This window comes from Gopherus evgoodei, chromosome 10 (genome assembly GCF_007399415.2).
Source record: "Gopherus evgoodei ecotype Sinaloan lineage chromosome 10, rGopEvg1_v1.p, whole genome shotgun sequence".
Classification (NCBI taxonomy): Eukaryota; Metazoa; Chordata; order Testudines; family Testudinidae; genus Gopherus; species Gopherus evgoodei.
The window spans coordinates 39,526,318-39,547,742 of NC_044331.1; the positions used below are offsets into that span (position 1 = coordinate 39,526,318).

General features: G+C 57.8%; 1 protein-coding gene across 3 annotated transcripts in view; it reads right to left on the reverse strand.

Annotated features, from left to right (window-relative positions):
* Nucleotides 1-729: 729 nt before the first annotated feature.
* CSK (C-terminal Src kinase) overlaps nt 730-21,425 on the reverse strand; it is a 61,797-nt gene continuing 41,101 nt past the window's right edge. Inside the window, exons 2-14 of one of the 3 annotated variants that reach the window (XM_030577640.1) lie at nt 17,551-17,701; nt 16,773-16,850; nt 16,043-16,156; nt 14,102-14,214; nt 11,140-11,359; nt 7,122-7,215; nt 6,950-7,015; nt 6,246-6,345; nt 5,788-5,878; nt 4,717-4,790; nt 3,496-3,691; nt 2,725-2,811; nt 730-1,880 (exon numbers count right to left, since the gene is read on the reverse strand). In XM_030577640.1, coding sequence (XP_030433500.1) covers nt 1,698-1,880; nt 2,725-2,811; nt 3,496-3,691; nt 4,717-4,790; nt 5,788-5,878; nt 6,246-6,345; nt 6,950-7,015; nt 7,122-7,215; nt 11,140-11,359; nt 14,102-14,214; nt 16,043-16,156; nt 16,773-16,787 — 1,353 coding nt within the window. In that variant the 5' untranslated portion in view covers nt 16,788-16,850; nt 17,551-17,701 and the 3' untranslated portion in view covers nt 730-1,697. Of the gene's footprint in view, nt 1,881-2,724; nt 2,812-3,495; nt 3,692-4,716; nt 4,791-5,787; nt 5,879-6,245; nt 6,346-6,949; nt 7,016-7,121; nt 7,216-11,139; nt 11,360-14,101; nt 14,215-16,042; nt 16,157-16,772; nt 16,851-17,508; nt 17,702-21,425 lie in introns of all 3 variants that reach the window. The other 2 variants (XM_030577641.1, XM_030577642.1) reach the window with 2 other exon arrangements.

The following is a 21,425-nucleotide window of genomic DNA, read 5'->3' on the forward strand; positions in this document are numbered from 1 at the left end:
CCTCCGGACCCCACTGGGGATTACATTACAAGTCATTAGGTCTGACCTTTCAGGAGCCATTTTGCTTCCCCTTGCAGGACCGTTCGGATCCGAGGCTGACGACGTCCCAGGGACAGTGCAACACCCAGCTGTTCACACAGGATTTTGCTTAACAAAGAAATGGCCTGGTGTTCAAAGTACCGTAGAGCCCCAGGTTCAAGGGCCACACCTGTCTCAGATGCCCTGAACAACCAAGGGCAACTCATCGGGAGGGATAGCTCAGTGGTTTGAGCATTGGCCTGCTAAACCCAGGATTGTGAGTTCAATCCTTGAGGGGGCTGTTTAGGAAATTGGGGTAAAAATTTGTCTGGGGATTGGCCCTGCTTTGGGCAGGGGTTGGACTAGATGACCTCCTGAGGTCCCTTCCAACCCTGCTATTCTATGATTTTATGAAATCTCGCTGTGCCTCCATTCCCCATCTGTAAGACCTCCTCTCCCCACACAGAGATCTGCCGCTGAAAGGGGCTATGTAAGAGGCAGGTTTTCATAATCCTGGGTGTTCATTACAGGAACGGATTGGACAAGCCATGCAGATGGCAGTTGGGCCCTGCAGGTGGTAAAACACCAGACGTGGGACACATCCCCATCATGACTCACTGTCGACATTTGGCAGTGCAGCGCCCTTCTCTCTGTGGCTGAGGTGCACCCCCTAGTGAGGAGGCAGAGAAAGACACCCGGGGAAGCATGGAGGTGTGTGTCCATATGGAATGGTTTTATTACAGTTTAATCTCACAGTTGGCAGCATTACATGAGAATAAAGCACTGGACAGGACTGGAAAAGGCCTCTGGAGACGGCATGCAAAACACTGCAACAAGTTAAAGCGAAACAATTCAACAATCGCCCTTGGTGTCTCAGTTATTTCACCCGGTCAATTAGCAGATTTGGGATTTTCCTTCCTTTCGGGTGGGTCCATTTCTCTCTCTCTTTTTTAAACCTTTTTTAAAATTTTTTTTTCAATTACATTAAAAAATAAGAGATTCGTACTTTAGTAAAACTCCAGCACTTGGCTGGCCCGTTTCCATTTGAAATAATAAAAAATAACTGAAAAAAACCCAGAGAAAACAACTGACTCAGAAGTTTTTAAGCAATCGCAGGACTCGTGTGAGGAGCAGGAAATACCCGCAGCAGTAGGGCACCCCCCATTTATCCTCTCCCCCCTTCCCCGCCCCGGCTTCCCTCCTCAGTCGTCCCCACCCTGTCCCCTGCTGTCGCGATCCTGTGAGCTGGAGAAACAGAGATGTGATCCCAGGGAGAAATCAAGGAAGAGAAACTCTGTGGGGAAGGATCGGCGGTTGGGGGCAGGGAGGGAGTGTGGGGGTAACAACATGCTGCTAAAATAGTAGGATTCCCTTCCCAGTTTGGTTTCTACAGGGACAAGGTGGTGGGGGCAGCCTTGATCAATCCATCTCACTCCCGCATCTCCAGCCAGCCCAGCCTAAGGGACCCGGGGAGGGGGAGGCAGACCCAGGGCAGGGATATGCACAAGTCCAATATGTCTCTCTAGGATAGTTCCATGGGTGGAGCAGGTCCAGCAGCTCGCTCAGTCCTTCTCTCCTGCCCTTCTGGCCCCTTCCCCACCCCCGCTACCTGAGCAGGGGGGTGGGGCAGGACCGAAGGGAGAAGGGGGGGTGTCTTGAGGAAGCCCCGCCCCCCCATCTCACAGGTAGAGCTCGTTGCCTTTGATATGCTCTAGCTGTTCCCGTAGTTGGTGGAAGGAAGGCCGGATGATGGGGTCCAGGGTCCAGCAGTTTTTCATCACCTCGTAGACGACCTGGGGGCAGCCGTCGGGGGCGTCCATCTTGTACCCCTTCTCCACACGGGGAACGACATCCTTCAGAGGCTGCGAGGGAGAGGGAGGCTGGGAAGACGACTCCTTAAGCCCCTGGCCCCTCAGTCGTACTGCGGTAGCCCCTGGGGGTCCCTACCTACTAGGATCAGGCCCTCGAGAGCTAGTGCTGGGCACAGGCCACGTTCTCTGCCCTGGGAGCTCACACGCTTTCACCTCCTCCCCCCTTTGAGTCTCACCAGCGCAGACAGAGGGGTCAGGCCCCTCCTGGCTTAGCCCTCAGATCAACTCTCTTGGCCAGTCGTCGTCCTCCGCCTTTGCCGGCTAACACTTCCAGCCCATCAGTCGGCTTCTCCCTCGGCTCCTAGGGAGATTAACCCTCTCTGCTTCAGCCCCTAAAGGCAACCTGACTAGAGCTCCGGATAGACCTCTGTGGGGGGCCGGTTGGGGCCCATCTCCTCCTGGGGGTTCTTAGGCCTTCCTCTGCAGCTGCGGCAGAGATGGGACACTGCACTGGATGGAGCTCGGAGCCGAGCCCAGCTGGCCACGCCTAGGAAACCAACTCCCCGAAGCTGCGTGTCGAGCCAACCCCTTTGCCCTCCTTCAGACACACCTTGGCCAGCCAGTAACAGCCCGGGGTGGGGGAAACTACACCTTGGCAAGCTAGTCTACAGGAAAACATGCTTGTGGGATAGATACCTTGGCCTCTCGACTCCTGCACTTCCACAGGGACAGACACTGGGCTGCTCCGGCGAGCAGCATGTGGAAAAACCCAGAGCCTCCCCTCTGCCCGCCCCCACACCAAAATCAGGCCCAAGCGGGCTCAACCAGTGGGGTTGGGGGAAGGGAGGGAGGGAGGGAGCTGGCAGCTGCCCCGCGGGGCGTTGCCCTCACTTACAATTCTCGGATAAGGCACTCGCCCGAAGGAGTAGATTTCCCAGAGGAGGATCCCGAAGCTCCACACGTCCGACTTGGTGGAGAATTTCTGCAGGGGAGAGAGCCGGCCGCAATGGGGTCAGGGGGGTGGCATGGGGCATGGAGCAGCTGGGGGGTGGGAGGGGAGGACCCACGACCAAAACAGGGAGGGTGTCAAACCTCCCCGGTTGATTCAGTGCTGCACTGCCCGCCTGCACACCCTGGAGACAGTGCCCTCTGCTGGGAGGAGAGGAGAATCCAGGCCCCACCCTGGCTTTCAGCTAACTGCTTTTATTGCAGCCAGCAGGGGTGATTTATATTCCCATCGCAGCCTGGGGCCTCTCTTCAAGCAGCCTGGGGCCTCCTGCAAATCCTGGAGAAGTTTCCCCAAATCCACAGAGGAAGGGGATTAAGAGACTGAGCCCCTATCTCCCTCCTGGGCAGCAACATCCATAATAAGGAGGAATATTTCCTTCCATGGACCCCTGCCCCCATGTCCTCTGAGCTGCATAGGGGCAGAACAATCCTGTCTTGCACAAGCCTGTCTGGCCCTGCAAGGGGAAGACACATCTTCCCAGCCGGGCACACCCAAGAAGGAGTAAGCCCCTGGGCAAGGCAGGTGACCAGCTCTCCTAGTCACTATGGAAGGCAGAATCTAGCCACTTATATACAGAGCACAGGACCATTGGCACTTCATCACTGGGGCAGCGCGTGGAGGGGGGGAGCTGGGGAGCCTGCCCCGTCCCCCACTCACCTTTTCTCTAAGTGCTTCCGGCGCCGTCCATTTCACCGGCAGCTTCCCCGTGTCCTGAGTGGACGATGCCTCCTTTGTCAGCCCAAAGTCGCTGACTTTGGCAATGTTGTCCTCTGAGACCAGCACGTTCCTCGCCGCTAGGTCCCGGTGGACAAAGTTGTTGGCTTCCAGATACTCCATGGCTTCACAGACATCTCTGGGGGTTGGGGGAGAGTGTGTCAGGCTTAGGAACCCAGTGGGGCTCGGGGCTAATTGCTGGCTGTTTATCCACAGCAGTTACAGACTGAGGGTGTCCCACCCCTGCTGGTGAGGCTGGAGGGACTCCCCACCAATCATTCAATCCACAGCCTCCAAGGAAGCCAGTTCATGCCAATGACCATGGCGGTTTGGTACCTTCTAGGAACTGGCCTGAGGCCCACATCACTCATTTCCCAAAAGCCACTGACCAGACATCCAATCATAACAACTAAGTCACTGGCTGGATATGAACCTGTGACCTAGGGGGAAATGTACACCAGAGTCCCATCAACCATCCCCACGTGGCACAGTCCTCCCATTCGCTGTGAGCCCCACCTCTCCACCTATGGGTCTGCCAGTGAGTCACTCTACAGCACCAGAAACTCATCAGGCTGCTTGCGAAATACTCAGCCAGCTGGTGCCGGGAGAAGACGCTACCAAGGAGCAGCAAGCCCTGGGCAGGACTAGGCTAGTGGTGGAAAGGCAGACCTGGAACGTGACTGCAACGTCACAAGCTACCCTGCTGATGGAGGAGATGGGACAAAATGAGGTTGTACTGACTCTGCGGGGCCAGGTGGAGGATATTGCAGGACAGAAATCAGGCTCCAGGATGCCCAGGGGGCAGATCTGCTGTGCAAGAAAGTGCCATTCACGCACAAGGGCTAGATCCTCACAGGGCAGAGTCAGGAGGGCTGGTCAGGATTCCTGGCGCTGCTACTGGATTCTTTGCGTGGCTGCGGGTCACTTAACTCCTGTTTGCCTGAGCTGCCCCATCACCCCCCACAGGAGGTGGGCTGGGAGGCTCAGCTCATAACACCTGTAAAGCACTTTGAAATCCTCGCAGGGGAGGTGTGAGGAGAAGCACAGAGCATTACCATCATCAGAGACTCAGGGGCAAGCGGGGGCAGATTGTCAGTGAGAACCCCTGGCTACCCCACCATGTGCTCAGGGACCTGGGTCATGGAGGCCCAGCTGTGTACTTACAAGCAGAACTTCAGCAGGCAGTCGCCCCCCAGCACAGACCTCCCTCGGGATCGCAGGTAATCAACTAGGCTTCCCTGGTGAGAGAGCGAGACAGGACCATCAGAGCCAACCTTCTAACCCCTGATGCTGCCTCGACAGCCCCCTGGCGCCCTGCCCAAGTGGAGCAGAGCCTGGTTGGATCTGAAGGAGGATGGGAGACTCCTCGGCGGTGCTGGGGGAGCAGGTGGCTCTTCTCTCAGTCAGTAACAGACCAATCCCCACAAAGCACCGGTGGCGCTGACTGCAGGGGCCATGTCAAACAGGCAATTGCCCATGGTGCTTGTCCCAAGCTGAGGCCTCCCAGCTGAGCGCCCCCTGGGATGAAGGCGTCCTGCCGCCTCCCTGTATTGCCCCTGGTCTAAGCTGCTGTGGGGCAATGCTCAGTGGGGACCTTCCCAAACCTGTCCCCAGTAGGTGCCCGTGCCGGGGCTTCCTGTTTGTGCCCAAGCACTAGTAACACCAGGCCCCACCCCCAAGCACCTGTGGAGAGACGACTGCAGCCAGCGCTCCAGCGGGTCCCAACCTCCCACTGCAGGGGGGCTACTGTCTCCATTCACAGGACCCATAATGCACCAGGAGGAGCCCGGGATTTGCCAGGAGTCCCTGAAGCATCTTTCCCAGTGTCGGACACAGACGCGTCCTGGGGCGTCAGCGACTCATGGATGCGCTCGGCAGGCGGGCAGGCGTTACCGTGGCTGTTGTAGGGCGCCTGGGAAGCAGCTTGGTGGGGTGCTGCAGATGCGGGCACATGCCAGGGTCAAGTGAAGGGGCAGCTAAAGGGAAGGAGGAATCCAAGCCTGGGCAGCTTTCTATTGGCTGAGCTGCTTCCCATGTGCACTGGCAAACTTCTGGGGGCAAGGTGGGAGGTGGGAGCAGGGACGGCCGGGTCTGCTGGTGCTCAGCAGGGGAGCTCTGCCCTCAGTGCCAGGGAGGGGGGCTGTTGTATTTAGCATGGAGCCTGTTTGATCCCTGCTGCCAGACCTCACACAGGCTCCCAGGGACCGGCTGCCTCCCCCGGCTGCAGGGCCTCACCTTTGCCATGTATTCAGTGACGATGTAGAGGCCACTCTTCTCCTCCACGATCACCCCCAGCAGCTGTACCAGGTTGCTGTGTCGGAGCTGCCTGCAAAGCCACGGGGTGCTAGCTTAGAGCCAGACAGCAGCGGGCAGATCTGTGCTGGCCCCAGCCAGTGCCCACCCCCCAGGGCACAGGGACATTGCTGCAGACACAGAGCTGGCTCTGGGCGGCTTGCCATTACCACGCGCCATCCACCCAAACCCCAATCACACCAGAGGGCTCTCGCTCCCGCAAAGCCACCTGACTCCACTGCCCTAGGCCTGCTCGCCACATGCCCCCGAGCCCCGCTTCCATCTCCTGTCACCACCAGATGAGGGCTCCCTGTCCCCTGCCCTGCTCTCCCATCCGGGGGGGCATTTTCTCTCTCTCTCCTCCGGGAGCGCACGACCTCCCAGCCCCTTGTGACACTCACGTCATCACTGAGGCCTCCGCCAGAAAGGCCTGCGCGGTGGCATCGTGTTTAATGCACTTCACAGCGACCTTGTTGCCACGGTAATCGCCCAGCAGCACGTCTGAGAGGAGGAGACATGGACTGAAGGTGCCTAAGAACATCGGCGTCTCCTCCTCCCTCCATGGGGAACCCCCCAGACTGCCCCCCGCCCAGCCCAGCCCTTGCAGATTTACTCGCTGGGGGAGAATCAGTTTGGGATTCAGGCTCAGATTAAGAAGTCCCGAGTTCTAATCCCAAGTATGCGACCTCAGCCAAGTCCCCCTCTGCATCTCACTCTCCTCCAACTCGTAGCATGGGGACAAGAGCAGCCTCTGACCTCGGGGTGACGTGGGTGTAAGAGCTAAGCCAGCCTGCTGCACTGGTGGGCCAAGACACTGAACTCATCACGGCCCCGAAGAGCTTCGGGAGCCTCAGCTGGAGGTGCCGGTAACGAGCAACGGGGTCACTGCAACCAGAGCCAGGGAGCAGCTGGACACCGACTGGATTCCTGCTGCCCCCCAAGAGCATCACTCCCTCAGGGTGGGGAAGAAGCCGGAGGGAACCCAGAGCTCGAACGGCATGAGACTGGATCCTTCCTCTAGGGGAGGGAGAGTGGTTGGGCTCAGTCCCCAGTTCCCCTCCCCACCCCCAATGGCAGAGCACAAGGCCTGAGCCTTTGGACTGACCTCCAAACTCCCCTTTGCCGATAGTCTGCAGAAGCTTCAGGTCCTTCATGTTGAGGGCCCAGCCGCCTGAAAGGGGAAGGGAGAGGTGAGCAGGCAAAGAGACCAGCTGGGATGGATTTGGGGGAAGGCGGAGCTGCTGACGGTGCTGCGCCTCGTTCGGGGATGCACTCACTTCTGGAGAACTCGTCCTGAGCGGCTATCGTCCCCTCCATGAGTTTGGGTTTGATGAGGCGTGTGCAGAGCCCGTCGGCGTCCGTGGTGTAATGCTGCCGGGAGGAGAAGGCAGGAGATGAGACCCCCACCCAGCCAGACCTCGCTTAGGAGACCCTGGGCTCTGATTCCGGCTCTGCCACCGACTGGCTGTGTGATCCCAGACACCTTCACCCCACCTGATGCACAGTTCATCGCGAGGTCCAGCTCCTGCTATCCCCACGCAGGGCTGAGGGGAGTGGATACCCCAGGGCAGGTCTGCAGCTCCAGGGGAGAGTCCAATATGGGGAGGCCAAATGAGCCAGTGAGATCTCCAATTCCCTTCCTACATAAAGGATGGGCTGGCCCAGGCAGACTGATTTCCCAAGGGAAACCACCTGGGTTCCCTTCCCCCACTGGCCAGGGCAGCAGTGCCGGGCTGCAGGAGCTCACTGAGGGAGCTCCCATTTAACCCAGCTCTGCTACCACAGGATTAGTCTGATGTTCCCCCCCACAGGTGATTTTTAGTACTCACAAAGCCAAAGGAGTGATAATGGGGGGTCTGGCAGAGAGTGCCATGGGGCAAATGCCTGATCCATCTCCTAGCTCTAAAAACCAGACTGACAGACCCCCGGAGTCTGGTCCCAACCCCCAGCTCTCCTAACACCCCTCAGTCCTGATCCGCAGCCCCTGCCCTGCCAATGCCTCCTCGTCCTGATCCGGAGCCCCTGCCTTGCCCTGCCAACGTCCCCCAGTCCTGATATGCAGCCCCTGCCTTGCCCTGCCAACGTCTCCCAGTCTCTCCCCTGCCCTGCCAACGTCCCCCAGTCCTGATCCGCAGCCTCTCCCCTGCCCTGCCAACATCCCCCAGTCCTGCTCTGCAGCCTCTCTCCTGCCCTGCCAATGCCCCCTAGTCCTGATCCGCAGCCTCTCCCCTGCCCTGCCAATGCCCCCTAGTCCTGATCCGCAGCCCCTCCCCTGCCCTGCCAATGCCCCCTAGTCCTGATCCGCAGCCTCTCCCCTGCCCTGCCAATGCCCCCAGTCCTGATCCGCAGCCCCTCCCCTGCCCTGCCAATGCCCCCTAGTCCTGATCCGCAGCCCCTCCCCTGCCCTGCCCATGCCCCCACCCCCCAGTCCTGATCCGCAGCCCCTGCCCTGCCCATGCCCCCACCCCCCAGTCCTGATCCGCAGCCCCTGCCCTGCCCTCCAGTCCTGATCCGCAGCCCCTGCCCTGCCCTCCAGTCCTGATCCGCAGCCCCTGCCCTGCCCTCCAGTCCTGATCCGCAGCCCCTGCCCTGCCCTCCAGTCCTGATCCGCAGCCCCTGCCCTGCCAACACCCCCCAGTCCTGATCCGCAGCCCATGCCCTGCCCTGCCCACGCCCCCCAGTCCTGATCCGCAGCCCATGCCCTGCCCTGCCCACGCCCCCCAGTCCTGATCCGCAGCCCATGCCCTGCCCTGCCCACGCCCCCCAGTCCTGATCCGCAGCCCATGCCCTGCCCTGCCCACGCCCCCCCAGTCCTGATCCGCAGCCCATGCCCTGCCCTGCCCACACCTCCCAGTCCTGATCTGCAGCCCCTGTCCTGCCAACGCCTCCCCCAGTCCTGATCCACAGCCCCTGCCCTGCCCACGCCCCCCCCAGTCCTGATCCGCAGCCCCTGCCCTGCCCTGTCAACGCCCCCCAAGTCCTGATCCGCAGCTCCTGCCCTGCCCTGCCAACGCCCCCCGAGTCCTGCTCCGCAGCCCCTGCCCTGCCCACGCCCCCAGTCCTGCTCCGCAGCCCCTGCCCTGCCAACACCCCCTAGTCCTGACCCGCAGCCCCCACCCTGCGAACACCCCCCAGTCCTGACCCGCAGCCCCCCACGCCTCCCCAGTTCTGATCCGCAGCCCCAGCTCTGCCCACGCCCCCCCAGTCCTGATCCACAGCCCCCACCCTGCGAACACCCCCCAGTCCTGACCCGCAGCCCCGCACGCCCCCCCAGTTCTGATCCGCAGCCCCAGCTCTGCCAACGCCCCCCAGTCCTGATCCACAGCCCCAGCTCTGCCAACGCCCCCCCAGTCCTGATTCGCAGCCCTCCAGTATAGATATTCCACCCCTTCTCCCAACATTCACGCTAATGGCTCCTCATTTAGGACCTGCGTTTCCCTTGGCTATTTCAGCCAGGCTGGCCTGTGCTGAACAGCTGGGCTGGTTTCTGTGGCCTGGCCAAGCATTTGCAGCATGCAGCACACATGAGGCATCACACTTCCAGGGACTGGGAGGGGGAGGAATTGGCAGAGATACTGGAGGAAAAAATGTGGGTTCCAGAGTGCTGATCAAACGGTGCAGTGGCACAGTCTGCCCACCAGGGGGTAGCACGAGGACAAGAAGAGACCAGCTGGCCTTAGCACAAGGGCGTGCAGAGCAGCTTGTCTTGCAGGCTCCTGTCTGAGCCCTGGAAACAAGGGTGAATTGGGGACACACGCTGGGCAGACGACCCCTTGCTCCCCACGTGCACCCAGCCCAGAGCTGCCTCCTTCCTTTGCAGCACCAGGCACTGGCTACAGCAAGGATCCTAGGCGAGGCTGATCTGTGGGATTTGCTCCAGCCAGGAGACGGCCACATTCTCTCCTCTCCGCCCCCCAGGGCCATCTCTGGCCCAGGGAGTTCCAATGGGCATTCTGCACTGATGCCAGCAGAGCCCAGCCCCCACCCCAGAGCTAACCAGCTGGACAGGGGATCACAGATGGGTGGCACCCAACCAGCTCATGTCCCTTCACCCTGGTTGGTGCTAAGCGCTGGCCTGCGTGAGCCCAGTGGAGCCCTGGTGATCTCAGATCCTGCCATGCCCATTCTGATCTGGAGGGCATGGAGTTGTTCCTGGCTGTGAAAGACAGGGCCGGCTCCAGGCACCAGCCCAGCAAGCAGCAGCTTGGGACAGCCAACGGTGAGGGGCGGCACGTCCGGGTCTTTGGCGGCAATTCGGCGGTGGGTCCCTCGGAGCAAAGGACCAGCCGCCGAATTGCCACTGAAGACTGAAGAGTTGGTGGTGGAGCTGCAGATCGCAATCACCGTTTGTTTGTTTTTTCTCCTTCTCTTTTTGCTGCTTTGGGCAGCAAATATCCTGGAGCTGGCCCTGGTGAAAGATCAGGGTGCACAGGGCACCAGGACCATGTCCACCTCCCAGCCATGACGCTAGGGCCTTTCCCATCACCCTGGGAGATGTGCCGGAATCCCCCTACGCTCCCGAGCCGTGCTCAAGAGAGGAACCAATGCAAATCTCCCGGGGCTACTCCACCCGCTGGTGGGCTCCCCACCCCCTTGGAGCCAGCCCACTGCCCCAGCGTGCTCAGCTCCCGAGAGAGGCACAAAACTTTTGGATTCCATCACACAGCGAGGAGCCTCTTCCTGCCCAGGCTGGGGGGCGTGGTCCTGAGAGGCAGGAAGTGCTCAGCAGGTTTGCCTGAATCATTATCAGGGCAGAGCCAGGCTGAGCCCGGCTAACCGCAGCCTGCGCCGAGCGCTGTGTGAGTGGGAGGGGAGCTGGGCTCCTCGGCAGGGGGAGGGGAAGGCACAGCTACTTGAGTGCAGCTGGGAGGTATCTGGCCCAGCGCTGGAGAAACTGGTGGCCTGCGTTTGCCACCAAGGCCGGTGCAGTGGGAACCTCCCCACAACCCACTGCCCTCCTGATACACCCTCACCCTGATTGGCAGATGTCCTCTCTAGGGCTGAAAGAGAGGAGTTGAGTCTCTGTGATCCTCTCTGCAGAGTCCTGCCAGCACAGGGCGGTGTGTGTGTGTGAGACAGAGATCACCATGTGCTGAGGGGACAGAGCAGGGTGCCTGGAGAACAAAGGATTTGGAATGCAAATCTTTATGCAAACTCAGTGTTGCTAAGTGGGTGACTTGTGATGGTGGCTGCATGGAGCAGGTGCTGGGAGTTTAAGGCTGTGGGCCATTTCCATGGAGGGCTGGGAGACCTGGCCAGACCAAGCTTTTGGGGAGCCCCTTCCCCACAGCTCACCTCCACCAGCTGCATGAGGTTCTCGAAGTAGACCTCCTCGTCGATGCTGAGCTTGCTGGAGGAGTAGATGATGCGGTAATGCTCCACCTTCCCCTCGCAGCTCACGCACAGGGTGTAGTCGCCCGGGTAGTTGGTGCTCTCCCGCACCAGGAAGAGGCCTGTCTCCGGGGGATATAGCAGCCGCTCTGCCTGCTCCCGTGTGATCTTCCCATGGAACCAGCTGGGGTAGGGGGAGAGAGAGCAAAGGGGTAAATTCGCTACCCCAGTGTGTGAGGGACACAAACCTGGGCACAGCGAAGACAAGGGTTCTTACACAGAGCTCTGCCAGTGCCCCTTAATCCCAACCTGCAGCCCCCCTGTGATCCCAGCCCGGCACCCCCACAGCTCTACCGTGCCCCTCAATCCTGACCTGCAGCCCCCCTGCTATCTGAGCCCGGCACCTTCACAGCTCTGCCATTGCCCCTCAATCCCGACCTGCAGTCCCTCTGATATCCCCAGGGCCAGCTCCAGGCACCAGTTCAGCAAGCAGGTGCTTGGGGCAACGAAGGGGAAGGGGTGGCAGGTGGGGCTCTTCAGTGGCAATTTGGCAGTGGGTCCCTCGGTCCCCCTCAGAGGGAAGGACCAATGAAATGCCACCGAAGAAGAAAGCAGCGAATTGCTGCCGATCACTTGGGTCAGAAAAAACCCTAGAGCCGGCCCTGGCTATCCCAGCCCGGTGCCCCCACAACTCTGCCAGTGCCCCTCAGTTCTGACCCCCAGCCCTCCTGATGTCCCAGTCCCAGTCAGAAGCCATTGTCCAAAGGGGAACTGTTCAGGGGATACTGCCAGTGTGAGAATCACTCAAGCCTTGGGGAGGAGCTGGGGCTGAAGGAGGAGGGTCTTTAAGAGGAATGCAGGAGGGCGATAGCACAGCTGTTAGAGAACAGAAACAGCTTCCTGGGCACGCAGGGAAACGGCCCTGTCCCCATCCACTTTGGCCACGTCCCACCCTTGGTGCTGCCCGTGTGAACACGACTGATTGCGCCCATCACACATGATCAGGAACGTGCATCTTCCTGTAAAGCCTCACACCAGTTCAACCACCAACACTGAGCCTTCGCTGCAGGACAGGAGGTGCTGAGGTGGGCAGAATGAGCAAGCCAGGCACAAGGCAGCAGATGATAAGAAAGATGCGCACCCAGGAAATCCTCTGAGACAGTAGGAAAGGGAGCTAGCTCGCTGGCAGTGCAAGTTCCTGCCAGGGGCCAGAGCACGCACAGGCTCCCAGGCAAGGAAGCAAGCAGATGCATGGAGCCCAACAAAGGCCTTAGGGTGCTAGCACAGAGTGGAGAAGCACCCAGAGGCAGAGAGACTGCTGGCACCCAGATTGCATGAGATGAGCACAGATTGAGGGGGCAAAACACCATTAGAGAATTGTAAGCCACGTGGGCTCAGGGTACTGCTCATCTGCACTCATCTAGTGCTGTCTAAAGCCCCACACGTCCCAGGCCTGTGAGTGCTTCCTCCATCTCCAGAGGCTCGTATCTGCCTAGGATGGTGGGACCAGCTGCTGAAAAGTGACCCCAGCTGTGTGACATGGATCTTACTTCACAGCGCTCCGACGGGAGGAGAGGTCAGCATTTCTGGCTGAGACACGTGACTGCAGGGCACTAGGAGCAGGAAACCCAGACACCCCAAACAGACGTTCCAACCCCACGTGCATTTCCCTCTGGGTGAGGCGCTCCCGATCAGGAGGCATCGGCCACCCACAACACCTGCAGCCCTTACAACCAGAGCCTCTTGTAACAATCGGCCAAACCACACACAAGTCCTGCTGTGCCCAGAGCCCCAGTGACTGAGGGGTTAACCAAATTAACAAGGAAACACACCCCGGAACATGAAAACGAAAACGAAAACACACACACACGCTGCTGAGATCAACACAGCCCCAACAGGTGTAAGCACCAGGAAGTGCAGAAATGGAGTCACCAGAGCATGTACAGCTCTCCTGGCTTCAGCTTTCACTGCTGACCCTCCCCTTACACAAGACACCGTCCCTCACTCCACCCCCCAGGATTTCCTCTGCCCTGTGTTTCTCACACTGCCTGCTGCACCCAGCGTGAGCTGGTCTGCGACAGCCATTTGCTGCGGGCACTGTCACCATTATATCTAAACTGCATCATATCTTCTGGATTTAAGGCATCATTAATTGTTCTTGCTAACTGGCCTGAGCACCCTCTACTGGTGAATGAGAGTATAATCCACCTGCCCACGTCCCCCATGCACCCAAAGGAACACTGCTAGGTGCAAGTCCCACACAAGGCTGCACTTGAATTTGGCAGCTATGGGTTAAGCAAGCCTAGGATGAGGCCACTGGACTGGTGACCCATGAAATGGGATGTAGCAGGCATGAGGGGCAGCATCATAGGGGCATTTTTCTCCACATACTTTGGGCATTAAGGGGAAAAGGGCTCAAAAATACCACAAGCCTTCTCTCTTCTGGTCGGTGAGAAGCCTTTATAGCTGCAAAAAAATCTCTTTTAAATGTGACCCTATGCTGCATTTGTCTTCCATAGTCTGCAGACAGATAGCTCCAGTGCCTCTGTAGATGCTCATAGCTCTCCGAAGCAGCCACAGAACAAAGTTAACTAGCTTCTGGTCAGTTTCTCTGCTGTTATTCAGAGCCTCAGCAGTGAAACTGACAGAAGCCAGGTCAATTTCCCTCTGCTGCTGGGAAAGCCATGAACCCAGGTACTGATGCTGTTGTATCTCTTTACGGGCCCTCTCTCCGGTAGGGCAGCTTTGGCTCTCTGGTTTGCAGGCCTTCAGTAAGTTTTTCAAGCCCTGTGTTAGGCAGCACTTCAAATCATCAGTCCAGCCTTGCTCCAGATCCACCATCCTGCTGCCCATGGCCACAAGAAGCAGCATAGGATCTGGGTGGCAATTGGTAAGATGGATCTTGTTCCTTCCTCTGGATACTCACGGCATCAGACTGAGTTTGGTTCCGGCTTTCACTCCTTCCCGCTTCTGAACATAGTTGGCAGGGATGATCCCCTCACGGCCCACCTTGTTTTTGGCTTTGTACCAGTTGGGATCCTGGGAAGGGAAAGCAGAAGTGAGCCAAGCCCCCATGTGTGCCTATGCCACCCACAATGCTCTCCCCTCCATCCCACTGAGCAATGCACTGCCATAGAGAGACTTACATCTACACAGAGCCTTTTGTCTTGGGGAAACCTAAAGATATATTATGCATGCAGCCACCTCTGAGGTGTCACAAGGCAGTTGTTTAATAGAGCACAGTAACGCTACACAACGCTTTAGCTTGGGCACTGAAGACGACAAGAGTCCAAATAAGGGATCATTTACATTTGCAAAATGTAATCCCCAGGCCTGAAATCTGATCAAGACAACAGGGTTAAGAAGCCCGTCCTTTTGCAAAACAGAAAGAAAAGAAACGCCCTGGCACCTGGAATGAGCTGCAGGGTTTAGTGCGTCAGCTTTTCATCCCATCTGCAGCAAGGCACTGTTAATTGCCCCTGCACCTCTTAGCACTTCAAGGCACTGGTCTCCCAGTGACGCAGGAGGAGAAGCACCTCCGCTCCGACTGAAAGCCTGCGTCACTGCCTGCAGCACTTCTGGTTTTCCTGGAGGTCCCCCACCCGAGCAGTCACCCAGCCCAACCCTGTTTAGCTGATGAGACAAAACCAGAAAAGGCCCAGGCCTTACGCAACAAAGCACCCATCCTGGGTGCTGGGCCCAACGTTGCCTGCTCACCGCATGATCTAGCTCATGGCCAGACTGCCATCCCGCCAGCCTAGAGCTCTGAGCTTGGGAAACGCGACAGCGGCATGGCCGCTCTTCAGTGTAGACACAGCCTACGCCGACGGAGAGGGACGTAAGCCACCTCCCTGAGAGGCAGCAGCTAGGCCAATGTAAGAGTTCTTCCCTCGACATAGTGCTGCCTGCACCGGGGGTTAGGTCTGCTTCACTATGTTGTTCAGGGTGTGGATTTTTCACACCCTGGAGTGACGCTGCTGGGTCGACCTAACTTTTTAGCGTAGACCTGACGTCTGCCTGCAAGGGACATGCTGGCCAGGCCATAGCTCCGTCATTGACTATAGAAGCCCAGCCGGGGGGCAGCAGGCACTGGTCAACCCCACCTTCCCTCATGAAACAGGCCCCATAACCTGACTGCCATTAACTGCAGACCAACCCCTGGTCTCCGGGTGTCACTCTTCAGTTCACAGACCCCCACACACCCTGCCTGTGGTGGGTCTAAACACTACGCCCCAGCCCGCTCTTGAAGCAAACGCAGGGCATCTGTGTGCACGGGCGATGCTGCCACCTGACAGAGTCACTCCTGGCAGAGTCTTGCTTTAAACCCACGTGACTGTCTCCCTGGGACCCGCCTGAGCAACTTACATTTTGGAGAGGTTTAAATAACGATCACGTTAATTAAAAAGGCAGTTGGGTTTCCTGTCCCTTCTGCTCCTCTGTGGGAGAGAATCCAGGCAAGGCTCCTGCATAATGAGTGTACCTTAGTGGGCACTGGTGGCATCTCATCTCTCTGCAGTGGGCCCCCCTGTGACTCCCGAGCCAGCAAGGGGGTCTCCCAGTTTTTCAATCCGTGGATCACTTTCTAAGAGGAAGATTTAATCACTCCCCTCCCCCCTCCTCCTAATATTTGGGTTCCCAAAACTTTCTGTCCAGCAGCCCACACCCCTCCTCTGGCTGACTGACCGGGGCGGGGGGAGGGGAAGGGGGGGTTCTGCCCCTCCTCCCTGGACCGCAAGCGGAGAACTAGAGCCGTGAGGACACTCCAAGATGGGCTGCAGAGATGCAATCCTTCCAGCTGCCTTCGGGGTCACCCCAGGGAAGGCAGTGACTCGCCAGCAACCCCGAGGCGAACGGTGGGGTGGGTTACCTTGGTGACGGCGACGATGGTGAGCACGTCCCCTTTGCTGAACGGGAGGTCCTGCTCGGCGGTGCCATGGAAGTTATACTTGGCGATACATTCTGTACCGGATGGCCAAATGGCCTGCCAGAGGGACAGACAAACAAGGCCTCAGCCGCTGACCGTTTGCTGCTCCCAAACCTCGGATACGGCCTTGGGGGTGGAAAGGTGGGACCCTGGCCCGGTGAGTGTGCAAGACATGCTAGCAGAGTGGCAGGGGTTATGGGCTGGGTATACGTGCTGGTTAATACATGCAGTCACCCTTAGCTGTGGGCTGGCCCTGGCCACATTGCTTGCCTTGAGAACTCCCAGGGGCCCTAGGCTACTGGCCGGGAGGTTTCATTAGCAAAGCCTTTCAGGGCCAGGGGAGGTACCATGGCTGATTCCCAGGATGGAGGGCACAAAGGGGAGGGGACAAGTCCGGATTTAACCCTTCGGCTCCTGAGGCTGGGAGAACAGAACACACTGTGCTAGTGCCCTTGGGGTGTGCAGGCATACTGGTGCCAAGTGATTTACACTGGCTTCCAGTGAGTGCTGCAGAAAGGAGTGGCCTGCACCTGACCCCCAGACATGGCCCCGCCAGCCAAAACAGGGCTCCAGTCTTTGCCTGTCTCTCCTCCCACCCCACACAGGCCTCAAGCAACCCTGGCTTTTCCCTGTCCCTGACCCCTACCAAAGCACAAGTGGCTCTGGCTGTTACCTGCATTCCTGACATTGTCTCAGGCGGGTCTGGGGATCGAGTCTCACAGGAGGGACACGTCACTTGGTACCATGAGACCTGGAGAAGTGAATGAGACAGGATGTGTTGAGAACAATCGTGATGAGCTATGTCACACACCCAGCCCTACGGGCAGCTCCAGAGGCCCCCACCCACCCCAGGAATATCCATCTTATTCTTCAACATACAAAGCAGGGCTCGAAAAATGTTGCCAGATACCTATTACCCTGAGGCGAGGTGGGAGTGGCGTCCCCAGGGAGGTTCCAGAGCAACACCCTGGCGGAGACGGCCAGTCCCCATCCTCCAGCTGCCGGGAGGGTGGTGTTTACACACCCTGTATGGGGAACTCCTTGTTTGGATCAGCCACTGCCTAGCAGGCGTCTGATGAATCCAAAGGCCTGACTCTCTGGCTCCTGGGTTACTAGAAGGAAGGACCTTGTACTCTCTCCCTTCCCCCAACCATCTCACACCCATAGTCCTGACTGCGGTATGCACAGAAGCTTTCTGCTGTCCTACCCCGACACTGCCTCCTGCATGCTCTGTGGGGATAGCTATTCTGCCCTCGTTTCATGAGTCCTTCCCAGTGTGAACAGCTCTAGGGCCTGTCTCTGCACCTAGGAGCTGCAGCAGAGTGAAACTGACAATTCTTCCACTGCTTCCCCCAGGGATGGGACAGCACCCCGGAAACTGACCAAGCATGTCCATTACATGCTTCTACCTCTTGCTGGAAGGGCACGGCTGCATCAGGACAGATTCTGACCGTGGCGAAGATCAAGAAGGGCTGGTTAAGTTCTGTAGGAATGGATGGCTTAAGCCCTGCCTCTCTCTTCTCCACATGTGCCAGGAAAGCACCTTGCTCACTGCCAGGGAGCAGGCGAGTGGATTTTCCAGCTTCTCCCACTTCGGTGACACTGGGGGGAAGCAAGGGCAGAAGCCGCTGAAGTCTTGGAAGCCAACCACTAGCACTAAGCCCTCCCCCACCCTGTCTCTGTGCTGCTCTGATGCTGTGAGGACCCCAGGGCACCAGTGTGATTTGACAGAACAAACAGGAAGTGGTTGGGGTAGGCGGATGAGGCCGCTGAGCGCCATTCAGAAATACAGAGACTCAATTTGCACCCAAGCGAGCTGCGGCTGCTGGGAAGAGGCCTCCCTTGTGTGCTAGCTGTGAAACAAACCGGGTTCTTCTCTGGAGCACAAACAGCCTGGTGGGGGTTTCTCCCCACTCCCTGGGATGCTGCAGGGGGACAGACAGGGTGGAGATCATGCACGTTTCACTGCCCCTCCCCCCGATCTAGGTCTCAGCCAGGCAAGGGGGGGAGGAGCGCGTCTGGGAATTAACACTGTCCCCTGTCTCAAGCTTTCAGACCATCGCTGGCCTGATGGAGCTCTGGGAAGGGGCGTGGCACGGCCTGTCTCAGCCCAGCTCTGTGGCAGCAACTCCATCTGGTGGGGGGAGGATCCAAACCTGAGTGAGGATTTTGGCTTCATCCACTTTGAGCTGCTGCAGGTCTGGGGGAAAAGGGACGTGGTTTCAGTCCCCAACCTCCCTGGCTATCCATTGGGGGTGGGGGTGAAGCCAAGACCAGCATACACAGTTAGGGGGGGGTCTCAGTTCGGCTTTAACCCACTTGCCATTCAGCTCTTGGGCCAATGAGATGAACAGCTGGCCCCCGACCCCCCAGAGAGATTCCTCCCCCAAAGCTTGGCAAAACAAACTGATCCACATGTACCCTGTCCCTGCACTGGGAGAGGGCTAGAGAACACACTTCAAGGCAAGTCAGGAAGGGGAAGGACACCCCCCTGCAAGGGGACACCACTTACACACTCATAAGAGGGCTTAAGTAGGAAAAAAAAAATTAACCAAGCCAGATACATCAATTCAATTCCAAATCATCCAAACACTCTATGAACTGCCACCTCCAGCTGATAGGTTGCTAGTCACCGAACCATAGTTATGAAGGCTAAAGGGATTACTGCGATCCTCACTTTTCTGCACGGCACAGGCCAGAGAACCTTGCCTGGTAATTTCTGCACCAAGCCCATATCTTCAGCGCTTCTGTAGGAGCCAACAATCCAATTCACAGTCCGTCCCTCTACGGGTGGTGGCGATCAGCATTCCCAGTTTGTGCACTGAGGGGACACCCACGCTGCATTGTACCCATGGCACTCGAGTCCCTGCTTGAGCATCCACTCTGCATTTACAATTGCTGGACCCAGGTCTCACAGCCGTGCTAACGTGTCCCTATTGCACTACACCGACCTTCTGACTCGATTTGCAGCTTGACCTGCCTCCACACTGCAAAATGACAGGGCTTGGGCAGGTCTTGAGCTTGGCCCCCACTCCCCTGGCAGGTCCTAGGACCCAAGTGCTGAGCGCTTGCAGACCCAAGTGTGTGGACAGTGGGAAGTGGGGTTGGGCTTAAACTGGAGTTTCAGCCCAGGTTTACAATGCAGTGTAGACAATCCCTTAAAGTAACAAGGTCGCTGCTATGGGAAAACTCCGCTGGGGGAACTTTTGGGGGATGTTGCCCCCAGTGGTGCAGCTTGAGAGGTAATTTTGCAGGTAGCTGGGTGTAAACAGCAGTTAGTTCTACTGTTTCCAGTGCAGCACAGTACCCACAGCCCCGTCTCCTGCTTCCTGGCAGTAACAGATCCCTGGGTTCCCCCAGAGCAGTGGTTCTCAACCTGCGGCCCATCTGTGGCTCAATCAGCACATAGCTGCGGCCCATGTCACAGGCTCAGGGCCACACAGGTAGCATTGTGGCCCACAATGGTAAAGAGATTGAGAAACACTGCCCCAAAGGGGACACACACCCCTGCAATTACCAGACATAGCCAGTCCTCTGTGATACAACTGGTGCTGCTGATTAGCATCAATCAGCCACCATGTGGGCCTGGATCCTTCAGAAGCAAAAGGCTGGCTCCTCCTTCCAAGGGAGCAGGGAAGAAACTGACTGTGTGTCCTCTCCTCCCTGTTCCTGCTCGGGGAAAGCTATTACAGCAGGGAAGGGCAGTTCTGGGGACCTTTCTCCCCAACTCCCACCTCAGTTATGTCCAAGAAGTGGGGGGTGTTGGTGCAGTATCTAGGCCCTAGTACAAGCCTTCATGCTGTTTGCCAATTCCATTACTTCCTGGGTGTGCAGGTGGCTGAGTGATTATCATTTATGTAGCATTAAAGCATCATCCAGCCATCAAATCATGCCCCACAGCTCCTGCGAGGCAAGGAAGTATCAGCCCCATTGTTCACAAGGGGAAACCGAGGCACGGAATCAGCAGAAGAGTCGGGATCAGAACTCGGAACCTCCCAGTTTCTTACATAATCCACTAGGTCACAACACCCCCTGGCCCACATCACACGCCAATCAACAGAGCTGGACTCCAAGCATAGCCCCTCATGCACTGTCAGTAGCTCCAATCAGGAAACTGCTCGCACGCACGCTTACCACACACGCTAATGCTACTCACTAGCTAAGGGCTCAGCTGACACAGGTACCTGTGCAGGCAAGAGGCATAGGCAGCTACTAACAGGTGTGTAACTGGAGACCAGAACAGAGAACATTTCTCTGCATGCCCCGCTCCAGATCTGGCACCCAGCGCAGCAGGGGGCTGGTTGAGAGTCGTCAGCCTGGGATACAGAGGGTTTCTATTAGAATGAAGGAAACGGAGGGCACAGGCAGCCTTGGGGGGTGGGGCTGAGAACCACCTTAAGTTCATGGCAGCTTTGTTGCCAGCCTGTTTTGCTTTTCATCAGCATTTGCAGAGGACGTGCTGTTCTAAGCGATCTCTCCCCGGGTTCACCAATTCACAAAGCCACAGATGGCACCTGTCATGTGACCCCCTTCCATTCCATTGCCAATTGTTCACGTTGCAGCAGTACCTAGGGACTCCATGACTGAGATCTGCACCCCTCGGTGCCAGGCACCGTAGGGACACACAGGAAGAGACAGGTAGAAAGGGGAAGTGGCCTGCCCACTCCGCTCAGTGGCAGAGCCCTGGTCTCCTGAGCAACAGACCAGTGTCTCATCCATTGGACCAATGCAGGATAGAACCCAGGAGTCCTGACTCCCAAATCCCATCTCCCACCCTGCTGGTACTCTACCACTAGATCCCACTTCCCTCACAAAACCAGGAACAGAACCCAGGAGGCCTGACTACTAGTCCCTCCTGCTCTAACCACTAGGCCCATGCTGCCTTAACGAAATATCAGGTCAGTTTCCTGTGCTCCTTTTCTCACCATGCCTGCCTACCAGGGCTGTACGGCTGTACTAACATCTCTGTCCTGTATGTCTCAAACTCCCCCTTCTGGTCCAATTCAGGGATGTCATAAGCCAGCCCGCATGGGGTTGCCATTTGGCTTAAAAAAAAGAAAGGAGACATTTGCTTTGGAAATGCAGTGACAGCTTCTGGACTCTCCCCCGAAGTATGCTTTGTTTTATAGCGCTCAGAATGGTGTTCCTGGTTACAGATCAGCCCCTTTGGGAAGCCTGAAGCTCGGCAAGAACAGATCCTGGCGAAAGCCAGACACAGGAATCCTGTAAGTCGCTGCACCCTTGGTGAGAATTGGGATTCCACAAGCTTCACCGAGCAACATCTCTACAGAGGTGCAGCTGGAGTTCGCTACCAGCCACCAGAGGA